Source organism: Ursus maritimus, unplaced genomic scaffold (genome assembly GCF_017311325.1).
Source record: "Ursus maritimus isolate PB19 unplaced genomic scaffold, ASM1731132v1 scaffold_8, whole genome shotgun sequence".
In the NCBI taxonomy this organism is placed as follows: domain Eukaryota; kingdom Metazoa; phylum Chordata; class Mammalia; order Carnivora; family Ursidae; genus Ursus; species Ursus maritimus.
In genome coordinates, this window is record NW_024426996.1 from 69,040,467 (window position 1) to 69,056,763 (window position 16,297).

Sequence of the window (16,297 nt, forward strand, 5' to 3'; positions counted from 1 at the left end):
ATATTCTTTTAATTTCATAGTTTACCATTCTCACTTAGGTCTTTCATCCAACATGAGTCCTCCTTTGTATGTAGCATTGTATAGGTATACATACAGTTTGGTTTTTCTTCATGTAATGAGCGGGCTTTACCAATATTATGTACTAAATACTTTCATTCCCCCTTGATCTATGTGCTAACTTCATTCTGTACTACATTCCAGAACTTCGTATGGCTGTGTTTCTAAGTTTTGTTCTTTTCAATTGGACTCTGTTCCAATACACTAACTCTACCCTACTTTAATTTCTGTGACTTTGTAATATGTGTTAATATCTTGTAGGCCAAGAACCCCTTTCACTCTTCTGTTTAAATAATTGGTTTGGCTGCATGTGGAATTGTATTCTTTTCATATTGGGATTGTATAAATCAATTTGGAGAAAATTTTTATAATATTTATTTGTTCCATCCAAGTTTTTTAAATCATCTTCTATGTCCATTATTAGAATTTTACATTTTTCATAGAAGTCTTATATATTATTAAGTAGTTCCTAGGTCCTTGAATAGTTTGATGTTGGTTTTTTTTTTTTTTCTCACTGTGAAGGACATATATGTAATATATTCTTTTAGTTAGTATTACTTGAGTAGAAGTTAAAAGTTCCTCAGTTCAAATCCACATCCTGTCACTTAGTAGAGGTATGGCCTTGGGCAGGTAGCTTAAACCTCATGTTTAAAATGAGGGAATAAAAGTACCTGTCTTATAGGGTTGTTAGGAGAATTTTAAATGAGTTAACATTTGCAATTCCTAGAATAGAGAGTGGTATATACTATATAATAATTAATGAATATCCGTAGATTAATCTCAAATCCAGAAACTTTGTTGAGCTCTTTTATTAGCTCTAATTGTTTATATGTTAGTTTTTTTTTTAATTAGATGACCATATCATTTAAATTGTTGCATCTCTTTTCTTCCAGTTCTTACACCTGTCATTTATCCTTTTTTTATATTATTCTTATTTTTATAACATTGATTAGGATTTTTGGTACCGTATCAGACAATATCAGGCATCATGGTTATCCTTACATGACTTTATTTTTAGAGGGAATTTATCTAAAATTTCTCATTTAGGTTATATTTGCTGAAAACTTTTGGCGATAATCTTTACCAGGTTGAGAGGGTAACTTTTCTTCCTAGTTTGGTAAGGGTATTTTGTTTTGTTTTTGAAGGAACTAAGAAAGGTTAAATATACACAGTTGATTAAATAATCTTTTTTTTGGCTTTATTTTCTTATGGTGACATATTTATAAATTTTTTGAAGTTGAGGTCTTCGTCCTTTCCCTGCGATAAGCGCTATGTGATAGCATATTCTTTTTTTTCTTTAATCTATTATTAGATTTTGTTAAGTAATATTTGGAATTTTTGCAGGTGAAATGAGCCTGTACTTTTTTTATTTGGTTCATCTTTAGGTTTGGAATTCGTATTTTATTATTCTCATAAAAGGAGTTTGTCAGTTTATATGCTTTTTTTCTTTTTTCTGAAACAACTTAAATAGTTGTTAATTTCCTTGGAAGTTTAGTGGAACTCACTTACAAAACCATATGGGCCTGGTGCTTTTATAAGGAGGTTGGTGCCTTTGCATTTTCTTTAACACTTACTGGTTTGTTCTATTCAGGTTATCTACTTCTTCCTATATGAGTTTTAGTATTTTCTTCCAGAATTCAGCCATTTCATCTAGATTTTCATATTAGTGTATATTCGTCATGGTTTTTTGTTTTGTTTTGTTTTTTGTTTTAAGATTTATTTATTTATTTATTTGTCAGAGAGAAAGAGTACAAGCAGAGGGGACCAGCAGGCAGAGGGAGAAGCAGGCTCCCCACTGAGCAAGGAGCCCAATGCGGGACTTGATCCCAGAACCCTGGAATCATGACCTAAGCCAAAGACAGAGGCTTAATCAATTTAGCCACCCAGGCGTCCTGTTGTTTTTTATTTTTAATCTCTTTTTGTGTTTTTAAATCTCTTGATAAGTTTCACTAGTTTGTTTTTTTCTTTTTCGTATTTTCAAAAAACCATCTTTTAGTTTTATCAGTCTTCTCTATTATTCTCATATGCTATTTCATTTCTGCCTTTATTTCCTTCCTGCTTATTTTGCTGTTGCTCTTTTCCATCATTTTGAATTGAATGCTTAACTTGAAGATATTTAAACTTCTTCTTTTCCTCATCAGTGTATTTAAAGCTATAATTTTCTTTTAGATACGTGTTACCCATGTCCCACAAATTTTGTCCTGTATGGTTTATATTATTCAGTTTTAGTATTTCATATCCTTTATAATTTCCATTTTAACCCATGAGTTACTTAGCTTCCCAACATAGGATTACTTTTAACTAACCTATAATATTTACTTTTATTGCATTTTGGTCAGAGAATTTAGTCTGAATGAAATAGACCCTTTAGAATCTAGTTATACTTTATAACCTAATACATGATCTATTTTCGTGTGTGTGTATGTGCACTCTCAAATATCTCAAATAGAGTTCTGATTACTGATATAATACCTAAAGTGTATTAATATTTTAACTCTTTTCAGGCTTCTTGTATCTCCTGCTTATATAATTCTGTCCATTGTTACTTGAGAAATTTTGAGGATGTGCTTTCAGAATCTTAAATGTTTATAATGAGTACTATATAATTTTATTCTGTTCCCTTTACTGGTATTATTGTCCATCTTTGTCCCTTATATGTTTTGACTTGAAATCTTTTTTGTTGGGTATTAAGATTGTATCTCAGCTTTATTTTGGTCCACAGTTGCCTGATACCTCTCTTGTCATTCTTTTATTTTTTGCCTTTCTGTGTCTTTTTGCTTTGAAGTATCTTCTGTTAGTTGCATATTATTGAATCTTGTTTTGGTTTTTTTTAATCCAATCAGAGTGTCTGTCTTTTAACTGTGAGTTAACCTGTTTACACTCATTGTTATTTCTACTATATTAAGAATTACACCTGGGGGAAAAAAAAGAAGATTTACACCTGCCATTTTCTCTTATATCTATGGAGTATGGTTATATGACCACAGCCTTAAACAAGAGTCCTAAGTAGCTCTAAAACTAAATCCCAGCAAGCACATCTAAAGGGAAAAAAAAAAAAAACCTTTTACAGCTCTCTATCTGGAGTTTGGGGCATAAGGGAACTGCTCTTGCAGAGGTAATTTTCTGGGCTAGAACAGTATACTAAAAAATAAACTAACCCAGATATGTACCAATAAATGATTAGAATGATCCCAGGAGTCATTCCTAATAGAAAAATCTGCCTAAAACTATGAGATAGAGATGTTTGAAAAGCCCAGTAAGTGTTCATGTTCGGCATCTGTGTTCTTAGATACTCTAGAAAGTTAGATGGACAATAATGTTACCCATTGCTTTCAGGCTTTAATATCATTTCTCTAGTCTTCTCATTCACAGGTTAAAGCTACCTTTCCAGATAGTTCAACAACTAAGTCACCAGTTTCCAAGGGCATTTGCACCACCTATGGAAAACTTCGGATCCGTGTACACCAGATGACCCTGACAACTCATCCCACCATCTCCCTGCACAAAATTTGTACCACCAGTGGACAAAAAAGGCAATCATTGTTTCTTTTCATTACCAAGTAGATATAATATCCCTGCCAACAAAAGAGAATACACAAAGTATCTCTTCAGAATATCACGACCAGTTGAGAACACGCTAAGAAAATCAGCTTGCCTAGATGAGGACCCCTTCTCTTCTTGGGTAGCCAGGATTTGAAGGAGAGACTCTGACCTGTACCACCGGTAAGTGACTTAACACTTTTACACACTGAACTGGTCCTGAGAACTGAGATGTCTTCTTTGTAAGTGAAGAATATACAACCTAATCTTGAAGAACTGTGCAGTGATATGAGCCAGAATCATACTGTGTGTGTGTAATGGACTGACAAATTAATCTTGTTGAAGGATTTTTTGTCTTTTGTTTCTATTTGCTAGTTTTAGTCAGTGTTTTGCTGGCTTAGATTGTTACCTTCTTCTTCTGTTCTAATCTAATGGGTCCCAGAAATCCCTCTCCTGACCCCTTATCAGAATCAGAAAGTGAGGAAGAAGAAAACGCTAACTACCTAAATGAGAGTTCTGGGCAAGAGTGGGATTCCTCTGAAGGAGAAGACCTTGTGGTGCCCAACCTCACACCTCTTGAGAGTCTGGCCTGGCAGGTTAAGTGCCTTTTAAAATATTCGACAACTTGGAAACCTTTACATCCTAATTCCTGGTTATATCACGCTAAACTCTTGGATCCAAGCACACCAGTCCACATACTTCGAGAGATAGGTCTAAGACTCTCCCATTGCTCCCATTGTGTACCCAAACTGGAACCAATTCCTGAATGGCCTCCTCTGGCTTCTTGTGGAGTCCCACCTTTTCAAAAGCCCCTTACAAATGCCAGTCGGCTTTCTAGAGATCATGCCACTCTAAACGGAGCACTGCAGTTTGCCACCAGACAGCTAAGCCGAACATTGAGTAGAGCCACTCCCATACCCGAATACCTAAAACAGATCCCTAATTCATGTGTTTCTGGTTGTTGCTGTGGCTGGTTAACTAAAACGGTTAAGGAAACAACCCGCACTGAACCCATCAACACTACTTACTCCTACACTGACTTCCAAAAGGCAGTGAACAAACTTCTAACTGCATCACTCTAAAGACCCACCACTTGTTCTGATATCTCTCGTATTGCTGATTGAGAAGGAAGTACAAAGTCACACACACCACAGTTGAGAAACTAGTGCCTTCTCAACCAAACCATGCCCTGTCCTAACAAGCCGTTAAGTACTACCAAGTATAGTAGTCCCATAACTCAGCTACAGAAAATGCATGGTGAGCATGCCCTTTGACAGACCCTGTGGATAAAATGAAAACTTCAGTAGAAACTTAGACAAAAGGGATCATATTACAAAAGTTAAGTTGACTATTGTCCACACTCAGTTCTTCCCCCCAATTTATTCTGCCTTTCTGAATGGACTCTTAACCAGATATCTCATTGTTAATGGGAAGGAAGAAGTAGTAGGCCCCTACCCCTTTTGTTACCTAACCTTCAGAAAAGCCAGTGGAGAAAGTGGGAACTTAGCTACTCCCAATAACACCTCTCTGAGCATACTCTTTTCTAACATTAATTTCTATGAGATAGTTGGCATTAATTTGAATTCCCTAGGCAAAAGAAAATGGTGGGGCTATGGATTTATTTCCCAGCTTTTATATAGATAGGCCTGTATTTGGCACCCTTTAGGGTTCCTATTTTGGGGGGAGGGAGTGCAGTTTCAAACCTAGGCTGCACTACGTCAAGACTATTACAATACCTCCAATTACAGTATAAGCCTTTATATCATAGGCTCCCACCGGGCTGTCTCTAGTTACATTGGCCTAAAAATTGTAACTAGGGGTTAAACAGACACCTGTTCTGCGGGGTTAATAGATTTCCTGCATCTTGGCATTCAGACTTTAGTCAAGAGCAGATCACATTTTAAAAGACCAATGGGAAAGGATTTAGAGCATTTATGCTTTCAATATTAACTGCTAGTGAATTAAAATATTTCATCTGTATAATGTTCTCAGCAGTACGTTATGCACTGTTTACATCCATTGCAAACTTTTCAGGAACACTTCTAACTTTAAAGGACTTTCCACTACAGAAAATTTCAGCCTAATACAATCAGAAGCTGGAGTTTTTAGGATCATTGTTTTTCTACACAGATTAGCTTCTGATTTTCTTCTAACTCAACAAGGAAGAGTATGTATCCTTGTAAATAATCTTGCTGCATTTGTTTAAATGAGTCACAACATAGAAATCATACATAAAAGAAGATGCATGGGACCAGTAAGTCTTTTCACACACCTACAATAGAGTGAAACCTGTGTGTGTGATCCTGGTTGACTGGGCATCTAAAAGGAATCAGAAAATAGATTGTTAAAGTTAGATCCTATATCCTTTCGTTTTACTTTTACTTTTTCCTATTCTCCGTGTATGATGTGGCATCAAAAAAATGGAAGCATTATTGGAATCACAAATTCTATACATGCGTAGCAACTTTAAGGAGAGAGGAAAATGTTTATAATCCAATGAGTATTTCTGCTGAGCCTCAGTTGTCATGTCTTAAGGAAACAAGAGGGACCTGTAGTAGGTAGAAAAGATACTTGTTAATGGAAAATTACTGAACTGAAACCATATCATACTGTTAGTGTAACTGAATGTATCAGAAACTGTTCCTATGTAGATGTTCTGTGAAATTGGGTTTTTAAAATGTTATAAGAACTTGTTTCCTTTTTTTTTTTTTAAAGGGGGAGGTGGGAAGAGGTAGGGAGGTCTGAAAATTACAATATATTGATGATTATGTAACCATAATATGTTCCTTTTTCTGTGTGTGTATATAAAAGTGCCTTGCTGCTGAAGCATTTTTGCTATTCACTCCGAAAGGAAGCCTTTCCCCAGCTCTGCAGCTGAATAAACCAACAGCTTTGTACATGCTGAACAGAGTATGGTCATTTGTTCTCAACAAATGAAATAGATCTTGCTTTGCTTAAGGCATAGTCAACATTCGCTAAGTGCTGAATAGAGTCAACAGATATAGATGGATAGATAGATACATACATACATGCATACAATATAGGGTCTCTGAAGGGAGGTGACTTGGCAGCTCTAGAAAATGAAACATACTGTAAAAGAAAATGTCAGATAATCAGTCAAGACCCGGATTTGAACCCATTTGTTTGTATATGTTAAGTAATTACAGGTTACACAAATGATAGATATCTGAAAAAGCCTTAAGCCTTCACTTCTTTTTGTCCATGGTTGTGGGGTTAGGGGTGGATTTACCACTTTCACACTCTACCTACAAGGAATTAGGAGAAATGACCAATTTATTATGTTTTCCTAGAAATATTTATGACTTTTGTTGAAGCAGTCCAGATACTTTGAGCACAGAAGACTATAATCATGTCTTTTAAACCCATCAGCTTTCCTAAGAGAAGGAAAAAATTGATACATGTCTGATGCAGGACAGATTAAAGTCGCCTTTTGGGGATTATCCTGCTGGGGCTCCTATCACAAGTATCCATTTAAAAAAATTTCTCTATGATGAAAATAATGTTCTGATATTAGAGTAGATTATTAAAGCTGTTAGGGAATTTAGAAATCACTTGGGTTATTTTCTTACTGATACATAAATTCTCTCTTCTGTCTCTTAATAAATTAGTTTCTACTCTTGGCTTCAGTATTAGAGAATTTAATGCTTTTGGAGCAGCTCATTACTTTTAAATGTCTCATTAGAAATTTAGTCATTTGTCTAATAACAGTATGGAGTGCCTACTATAATCTAGACACTGGGAGTACAAAATTAAATAAGATACTGTACGTAAGAAATCAGTTTTTAAAATCTTTTGAACTGGGGTGCCTGGGTTGCTGAGTTGGTTAAGCATCTGACTTCGCCTCGGGTCATGATCTCAGAGTCCTGCGATCAAGCCATTCGGCTCCATGCTCAGCTGGGTGTCTGCTTGTCCCTCTCCCTCTGCACCTCCCCCTGCTTGTGCTCTCTCTGTCTCTCAAATAAATAAAATCTTTTTTAAAATAATAAAATAAAATATATTGAACCAATATAAATTACCCCAAAGCTTTTGGCCATTGATGCTATTTTTGCCTCTAGGGTCACATTAAATAAGCCTAATTCTTATACAGACCCTTAAATATTTGTAAATGTGCAACCATCCCAAGTGTAGTGGAAAGTCACATGGAGGGCATACTCCAACAATGAAACCCCAAAAGGGGTAGTCAGCTAAGGGAACAGATAAAGAGGTTTTTTATACACAGATATAAGTTGTACTTGGTAAGTTCACGGGGCAATGGCACGTAAAGATCAGGGCCAGGAGTGTTTTGCTCATATGACTGGGGTACATAGAAAAGCCAAGAAAGTTTGGATAACTTATCAGATTTCGTGATACAAGTCTGTGCAATCTCCTGGCATATGAGTCCACCAATGAGCAATATCCACTGGACTGCAGGAAATTGAGGGAGCTGTCCTAGCTGACACCAACCACCAGGTATTTCTCCTATGTCAACTTGCTGTTATCAAAAAGAAAATCTCTGGCGTATCTTTGCCAATTTCAAACAAAGTTTAGTTACCAGTTACGTGGTTGAGTCTGATCACTGTATACAATCCTCTAAATGCTTCCTTTCAATTGGTGGCAACAGTGGGATTATATGACAGTTTTGGACATGAGACCAAGAAAATGGAAAGGATGAAGGTACCATAATGACCTGACAATTGCTGGCTACCCAGCTCCTGTTTGCTCTGAGAACTGTGACCAGCTCTTTTCAGTGAGATGAGGGAAAGGAAAGCCTGATTTTAAAAATAATTTAATACAGCAGGCAGAGAATCCCAGAGATGCTGCTTCCAAAAAGCATGGAATCAGTTCAAAATGCTAGTGACAGTTTAGGGTTGGATCATAAAACAAATTGACTGGAGTTTGGGCAGTTTATTTGGGAAGACATAGATGACCTGGACACATATGAAAATTCCTGGGATCATTTGGGAATTGGTGCCCTATTCCCTGGAGTAGGACATGATTTGTAATCATTTAGGAGACTCGGGGTCCTGGTCAGCCTGACAAGATTAAAATTAAGTTCCTAGTATACACAGAAACCAAGTTGGTGTGGTATCAAATTAGATTTCAGCAGAAACCAGATGAAACAGTGTCAGAATCAGTGTTGCAGGTTGTAAATTCAGGCGCTCATTCTTACTTTAGGGAAGTTTACCTTTGGGTTAACTGCCAAACTTACGCTTATTTGGCACTGACATTCCATCATCCATAGTGTCAAGTGTGGGACCTGACACTTCAATGTATCAGCTGGTGTTTTACAATGTTTTAACTAGGCAATAGTCTGGAAGGGACAACTTCCTTTGGGAGGCACCCAAACATTTGGAACGGCCCAAGGGTATGGCCAGTTTTCATGAAAGAAGTCCCAATGATTGGCTTCTGATTGCACCCTGAACAACCAGAAAGACTTGATTCTGTACAGGGGCACAGCTCTGGTGACACAAGGGGCCAACACGTAGAGAACTAAATTCTATATAATTGCAAGCATTAATGTTGGCCCCAACCAATGCATTCCATGGGAATTTATCACAAAGTGAGTTATATGGTGTCGATCCCTAGCTACCTGCCTTGTAGTAATGTAGACTCCCAGTGACTTGAATGCTTTGGTCCAGATGCCACTTTCTCTCTTGCAACTCAGCTTGTTTATGTTGGTCTTATGTTTTCTACACACTGTTTCTTTAAATGTGTCGGGTTACTGATTTAGCAAATAAAAATAGAGGATGCCCAAATAAATTTGGATTTCTGATAAACAAGGAAATGTACCAGAAAAAAAAATTATTATTTATGTGAAATTCACATTTAATCAATTTTTTTAAATCTGTCTGTCCTATAAATGTGTTAGTAGCATTGATCAATTGGGTTGTAGTCATGGCGTTGTTCATGGAGCGCAGTCTGGTTCTTCCCATTATGTGTTGCTTACTTACTTCCAAGTACTTGATGCGGGTGGAGGGAGGGGGAGGCCAACACATAGCTGACCCAAGATTAGAGGTGTGAGGTGGAAGGGAAGGCCAATTGCAGGTATGAGAATTTTATAGAAGACACATTTTATTTGGCTAAAATAATCACATAACCATTAAAACGTTTACAGACACATTTTTAAAAATGCTGTCACAATAACAGGTAGTTCAGGTTTGTGGTTGTCTGTGTTCCGTTTGGGTTAACTGCTAAATCTTAAGCGGTAGCAGTTAATTTCTCACTTTGCTTTACCACGAAGGGAAAGATTAAGTATTACTTTAAAAAAAAAAAAACAAAAAAACCTTGATAGGTAACACAGTTCTGGCAACCATTCTGCATTACAGAAAAGATCCATACATTTGGAATGCTTATCTTTTCCCTCCAGAACCCCTCCCCCCCAGCAAAGATTTGAAGCAGATTACTTATCTCTCTTTCTAGCCAAAGACGGGAGGCTTATTCTCTGGGTGAATTGAACCAAACAGATTAGAACTGGGACTTGGGGGAGAGTAGTGGTGGTAGTGAGGTGTTAAACTGAAAACAGGAGATAGAGAGAATGTCAGTATTCTGAACATGAGCCTTCAGTCCCCTTCCCCACCCAGCTATAGAATCTACCCAGCCCTGCCCACCCCACCCCACCCCACCCAGAGAGATGAACAAATATAAAAACAACTTGCCACTGGATTATTTTTTACAATGAAACCCAGAGTCCACAAGGCCTGCCCACTTGTACATGGCTTCCAATCTCTTATAATCATGATAAACTGATAGCCAAGGATCAATAGACATTTGAGGATAACTTCAGTGAAACATGAAGACCAAAACAAAAGAACCAAAATGAACAAAAACCTGGAAATAATGCAAGGAACATAAAACTCCGCAAAGAAGCTATCATACTGTCAGAAACAGGAGCGTATACTGCATCCACAGAGTAAGAACGGGATGCTAGAAAAAGTGAACCATCAGAAAATAAAAATATTGGAAAAATGGAGCTTGAATTAAACATTCAGTAGTTGTGTTGGAAGAGAAGCTGAAGAAATTCCAGTAAGTAGGACAAAAAGAGATGGAAAATAGGAAAGAACAAAAAAGAAAATTAGGAGATCAGAATGGGATACATCTGATTAGTAAGAGCTCCAAAATGAGAACAGAGAAAGGAAGTGAAAAGACATAACAAAATTAAAGAACATTTCCCCCAAACGTAGGACATGAGTCACATGAGTGAAAAGGATCCACTGAGTGCCCAGCACAATGAATTAAACACAGAAAAGCATATCATGATATTCCAGGGTTCCAGGATTACAGAAGATCCTAAAAATTTCCAAAGGGGATGAAACGAGAGTTACATAAAAGATACCTTCACCAGGTGCCTGGGTGGCTTGATTGGATAAGCATCCAACTCTGGATTTTAGCTCAGGTCATGATCTCAAGGTCCTGGGATCAAGCCCCACTCTGGGCTCTGGGCTCAGTGGGGAGTCTGCTTAAGGATTCTCTCTCTCCCTCTTCCTCTGCTCCTCCCCCTGCTCACTCACTGTCTCTCAAATCTTTTTTAAAAAAATGTTTTCACAATGGTATTTAGATTTCTTTTTTTTTTTTAAGATTTTATTTATTTATTTGAGAGAGGGCACAAGCAGGGGGAGAGGCAGAGGGAGAAGCAGACTCCCCCACTGAGCAGGGAGCACCATGCAGGGCCCGATCCCAGAACCCTGGGATCATGACCTGAGCGGAAGGCAGCCGAAGGTGATTAATTGACTGAGCCACCCAGGTGCCCCTGGTATTTAGATTTCTTGGTAGCAACACGGGTTGAAGGAAGACTATGAAAGCAAGGCCTTCAAATATAAGAGGAAAAATTATTTCCAATATAGAATTCTGTACCCCAACAATCCAAGTATGGGGCTAAAATTAAGTTTAGACTTGCATAGTCTCAAAATTTCATCTTACCATGTACCCTTTCTTAGGAGGCTCCTGGAGTAAGTGCTTCATCAAAACAAAGGAGTAAATCTAAATAAGAAGGCTTGGGATCCTGAAAACAGAAGACCTCACGAAGAAATGCAATGAAGGAAAGTGCTGGGATGGCTACCATGTCAAGTAAGTAGGATGGGGGTCTCAGGAAGTAGGTCTCTAGGAAACTGGGAACAAAGTGAGTACATGGAAAATGCGGAAAGGAGTGAGACATGTTGAAACATTAGGGAAAACCAAAAGGATAAGTACATGCGATACTAGGTTAATGTTAAAATGAGGCAATTTAGAAGTACACGAAATACACATTTTTGGATGATGGACTATAAATCTCACATTTTATTTCAATTTTATTCCATTTCATTAGTTAATTATAATTTTAGTAGTCAGATTTTAGAAGTTTGACATTAAAAATATAGTAAGATTATAGTCATGTCAGTGATTAGATCGCTTCTTCAGGTGCCATTCTCTACAGTTGCGTTGGATGCTCCAGTAGGACGTGTGCGCAGAAGGCTTTGTCAGGGAAAAAAATTATAACTCTTTTTGTAAAAGGAGCTTTGTCCCTTGCTCAGGCACATCTCAAAATTTTCTTATTTGCAGAAATGATGCATAGTCTATGGCAGTATTGTCAACAGCATTTTCATTTAAATTTTAGCCTCTGTTGATTCAAAAGCATAAGGAATTACCCAGTTTAAAAATAACATTTTGAAATTTCATACAGTTTCCCATCTTCCAGACTGTTTTTGCTATCAAGAGATAGTTAAATCCAGTGACAGCTCCATAATATATTCCCATATAATGCTTTAGGGTTTTTTTTCTGAGTTTTGATTGAGGATTTTCCCCATAATTTGTTTATATTATTATTATATAATCAAATAAAATTTTATTTAATTGCAAATGATTATGTGTGGTGATATGTGTTTTCTCTTTAATCAAATCTATTGAGTAAACCATGCCCGGTCAATTTGTCTATCTGCCTTTTTTTTTTTTAAGTAAGGGATAACCTACCTACAGTAAAATACAAAAAATAATCTTGAGCGTACTTTATGATTTTTCACGTGTATACACTTGGGGTTTTTTTTTTTTTGAAGATTTTATTTATTTATTTACTTATTTATTTATCTATCAGAGAGAAAGAGAGCACAAGCAGGGGAAGCATCAGGCAGAGAGAGAAGCAGGCTCCCTGCTTAGCAAGGATCCAGATGTGGGTGGGACTCAATCCCATATGACCTGATCCAAAGGCAGATGCTTAACCGACTGAGCCACCCAGGCACCCCTGTTTTCTTTAATTCATCTGTTAACTTCTGTGTATATTTTATAGTGTATGTAAAATATCAGTACAGTACAATACTGATTCGTAGGTTAAGAAGTACATTATTGGGAACGCATGCTCAAAAAGTTCCTGCTGACGGATTGCTTGGTCAGAGTTTGGAGATGTCCCTTGTATACTGATTGCCATGGGAGCTCAGAGAGAGCATCTCTGGCTGGAATAGTCAGGTCAGGACTGCCTCAGAAGTGTGATCTGAGCTAAAACCTGACAGCTGACAGGACTGAAATAGGAGAGAGGACAAGAAGGACATAAAGCAAGAGGGAACTGACAAGGTTTGTTAGAGCCATTAAAGCAATTTTCAAAGTGGGTCCTGGTAGCATTCAGAACAGCATCCCTGAAATGGTGGTTTAAATGCCTTATTCATACCTCCTAATTCAAGATTTCTGATATGGGGAGTCTGAAATGCTCATTTTCATCAAGTTCATGATAATTTCTATGTTAACCAGAATTTAAGAAGTTCTTCCTCTAGGGGGGCCTGGCTGACTCAGTAAATAGACCATGCAACTATTGACATCAGGATCCTGAGTTCAAGCCCCAATGGGGCGTAGAGCTTACTTGAAAAAAAAAGAAAAAGTAAGTTCTAAATCCATGTAAATACTCTGGACAGTACTTGGGTTTATATTGCAGAGGCAAAGTGATCAGTTCCAAACAGGGAATTGAAAAATGGCTACATTGAAATATTCAACCATAGTAGGTCAGCCATATTACCAATACTTAACTCAGTAAAAAACACTTGGATTCTACTGCTGTGTAATCAAGAGAATAAAAAGAAAGCATCAGTTCCATTCTTTTTTTGGGAGAGTTCTATTGTTTAATCCTCTCTGAACTCCAGGAAAAGACCATAAAGGTAACAGTGTTGCACTGTCAGAGTCACTTCCAACCTGTTTTCCCTAAGGCAAAGTTAGATGCACTTTACAACTTGGTTGTTAACTGTTTCGGGTATTGAAAAGACTACTTTGCCAGGAACAGCTCTTAGCTCCTGTACTCAAGTCTTCTTTTATCCCTGTGTTTCACACCTTTGTTACCAGTAACACAATTTTAAGGTAGGAAGATGAAAAAAAAGACTACCAATGCTAGAGTTCCTAGACTCATTTCCCACAAGCTGTTTCCAGAACCATGTAGAACTCCTGGTGTTCATATTAATATTAATATTGGTGAGAAATAGACACAGAAAAATGTCCACTTTGAGCCCAGAAGGCTGACCTATAGCCTGTATAATCTGATCAGGATCAAACAGGTGCTGGTCGCTACATTCTTAAAGGGTCTCATGACCGCCTGTATATCTCACCAATAGTTGCTATTGAGCTGAATGGTAAGCACCAGAGAAATCTTTCAAAAGTAGTTTTACGAGTAGAAATTTGAAGAAGTCATTTAAAATCTAACAGTCCCTGCACATCCCCCCTTGAGCACTAGGCCTATAACCACCAGCTTCATACAGCATAAGTGTAGCTCTTTTGCCCAGGGGTCCAGTCCCCATGCTACTTACTTAAATAAACTTACTAAATTGCACATTACAATGTCTCAAGAATTCTTTCTTGACCCTTGTGCTCCATAACCCTGCAACAATATGATCCGTCTCTAATATTGTCACAAGCCATTTTAGTCCAACATGTCATGTCCCATGGTGTTATGTTGAGATACTGTAATCTCAGTGCAAGTGTTGTCATTTTGTGACAAGGGGTTTTGTCTTTATCATCCTCCTGTGGAGAGGAGATGGAAGACCTGATCCCGGCTACCTGTGGGACCTCCCAATCGGATAGAGGGGGGGGCCTTTGAAAGAATACACCTGAGGCAGAACAAAAGAGATAAAAGCTATTGAATGCACTGCAAGGGGGCAGCAGGCAGGACAGCAAATCATAGGCTGTGTGCCACAAGGCGGTGGTGAGGGGCTACAGTTGTAAGGGCAGAGTGAGGCAGCATGGGAACGTAGGGAAATTTCCCTTTTTTGGTAACTGTGCCCGGTTGTAATTGGTCAGTTAGGGCCTATGGCTATTTCAAGGTGGGTCCTTGAAGGAGCCTGTCTGCATTCAGCTTGGTGGTCGCTGTGGGTCCTTTTGCCTGACTCAGATGTCCATTGCTCAAGCTTGTTGCCTGAAAACAGCCTCTTAACTACCTTTAATGAAACGCTGGTACTAGTTCATGTGTGTGAGGGTTACAATAAAAGCATAATGCCAATTTAAGCTCTGTGCTCATGTCTTGCGTTCTTCCCTCAAAAAGGGGGGGATCTTTGACGGAGAACTTCAGCTTTTAAAAATATGATACAGGTGCTACCCAGAAATGCAGAGCCTTGAGCACATATTTTAGGAATTTGCAGACTAGTCTGAAAGATGAGTAGTGTTAAAAAAAAAATGAACCAAGTAATTTGAAGGTCTGATTGGCTTTATTAAGCAATTCGTGAGTCGGGCAGTATCCTGCCAAGTAAGTAGAGGGGAGGTCCAAGGAGTTGTAGTACAACGTGGAAGGTTTTTACAGGAAGGAGGGTGAGGCAAGGAAGTTATCAGCAAAAGAAAGAAAGGGTTCTTCCAGGCAAGGTCACTTTCCCTTTGGGGGCATTGGCAGGGGGTGTCTTCATGCAGATTACCTCATCTTCCTCTGTGACAGATTACCTTATTAGTTCTTACCGGAAAATCCTGACTGACCAGTTAAGACGTTTGTGGGGAAGCTTGAAGCCGCAATTAACATTAGACATTTAACCCTGGTTTGGTGACTTGACCTAAGTGATGGCATTTTGAAGCTGTGGTTTTCTTTGTAACAGTAGGAATAAGGCAGAGTAGGGAAAATTGCCTTCTATGTAAAGAGGTTAAGTGAAATAAACAGTCAAGAATGTGATCTTGGTTTTTGATGAGTAGAAGTATATTAGTAGTAATGACAATCAAGTTACCCATGCTACTTACCTGATGAGGAAAAAAAAAAACCTCTGACTAAGCAAAGGCTAAAAGATGAGTAAATTTCTACTAAAGAGATCACCTAAGGCAGCTCTTAGGTTATCAGTGTGGTAAAGATAAATTATTCAATAGCTGTTGAGACAAATGCCTAGCCATCTGGAAAAACAGGTTTGTATTCCAACCTCACTCCATATATCAACATAACTCCCAGCTAGATCAAATTTGTAACCAGAAAGAAAGAGAGAAAGAAATAAAACCCAGAAGTGCTAGGAGAAACTAATAGATGGGAAAAGCCTTTCTAAGCATGATGCAAAACTCAGAACATACGATAGAAAAGATCGATAGATTTGCCTACATAAAAGTTGAAAATATTTATAGAGCATGTCAACCAAGAAAAGAATTCACTGAAGATTTAAACAAACAGATGGTTATCTGGGCAATTAGAATTGCAATTTGGGAGACACAGATTCAGATAGAAACCTGAATTGTGTTCCAAGGAAGACAGAGAGCAGAGTTATATAGGCAAAAAGCTGTGTGTGTAGTTCCCATT

General features: G+C 37.8%; 2 protein-coding genes across 2 annotated transcripts in view; both read left to right on the forward strand.

Annotated features, from left to right (window-relative positions):
- The window catches only part of FAM184B (family with sequence similarity 184 member B), a 163,039-nt gene that overhangs the window by 4,736 nt on the left and 142,006 nt on the right, over nt 1–16,297 (forward strand). The window contains exons 2-3 of the transcript XR_005833497.1: nt 3,430–3,780; nt 11,532–11,661. The gene's annotated coding sequence lies outside the window, so the exon portion shown is untranslated. The remainder of the gene's footprint in view (nt 1–3,429; nt 3,781–11,531; nt 11,662–16,297) is intronic.
- Nucleotides 3,774–6,499, forward strand: DCAF16 (DDB1 and CUL4 associated factor 16). Its single transcript, XM_040625272.1, has one exon. It carries the CDS (start codon nt 4,029–4,031, stop codon nt 4,677–4,679), a length of 651 nt encoding a protein of 216 aa, XP_040481206.1. The 5' UTR covers nt 3,774–4,028; the 3' UTR covers nt 4,680–6,499.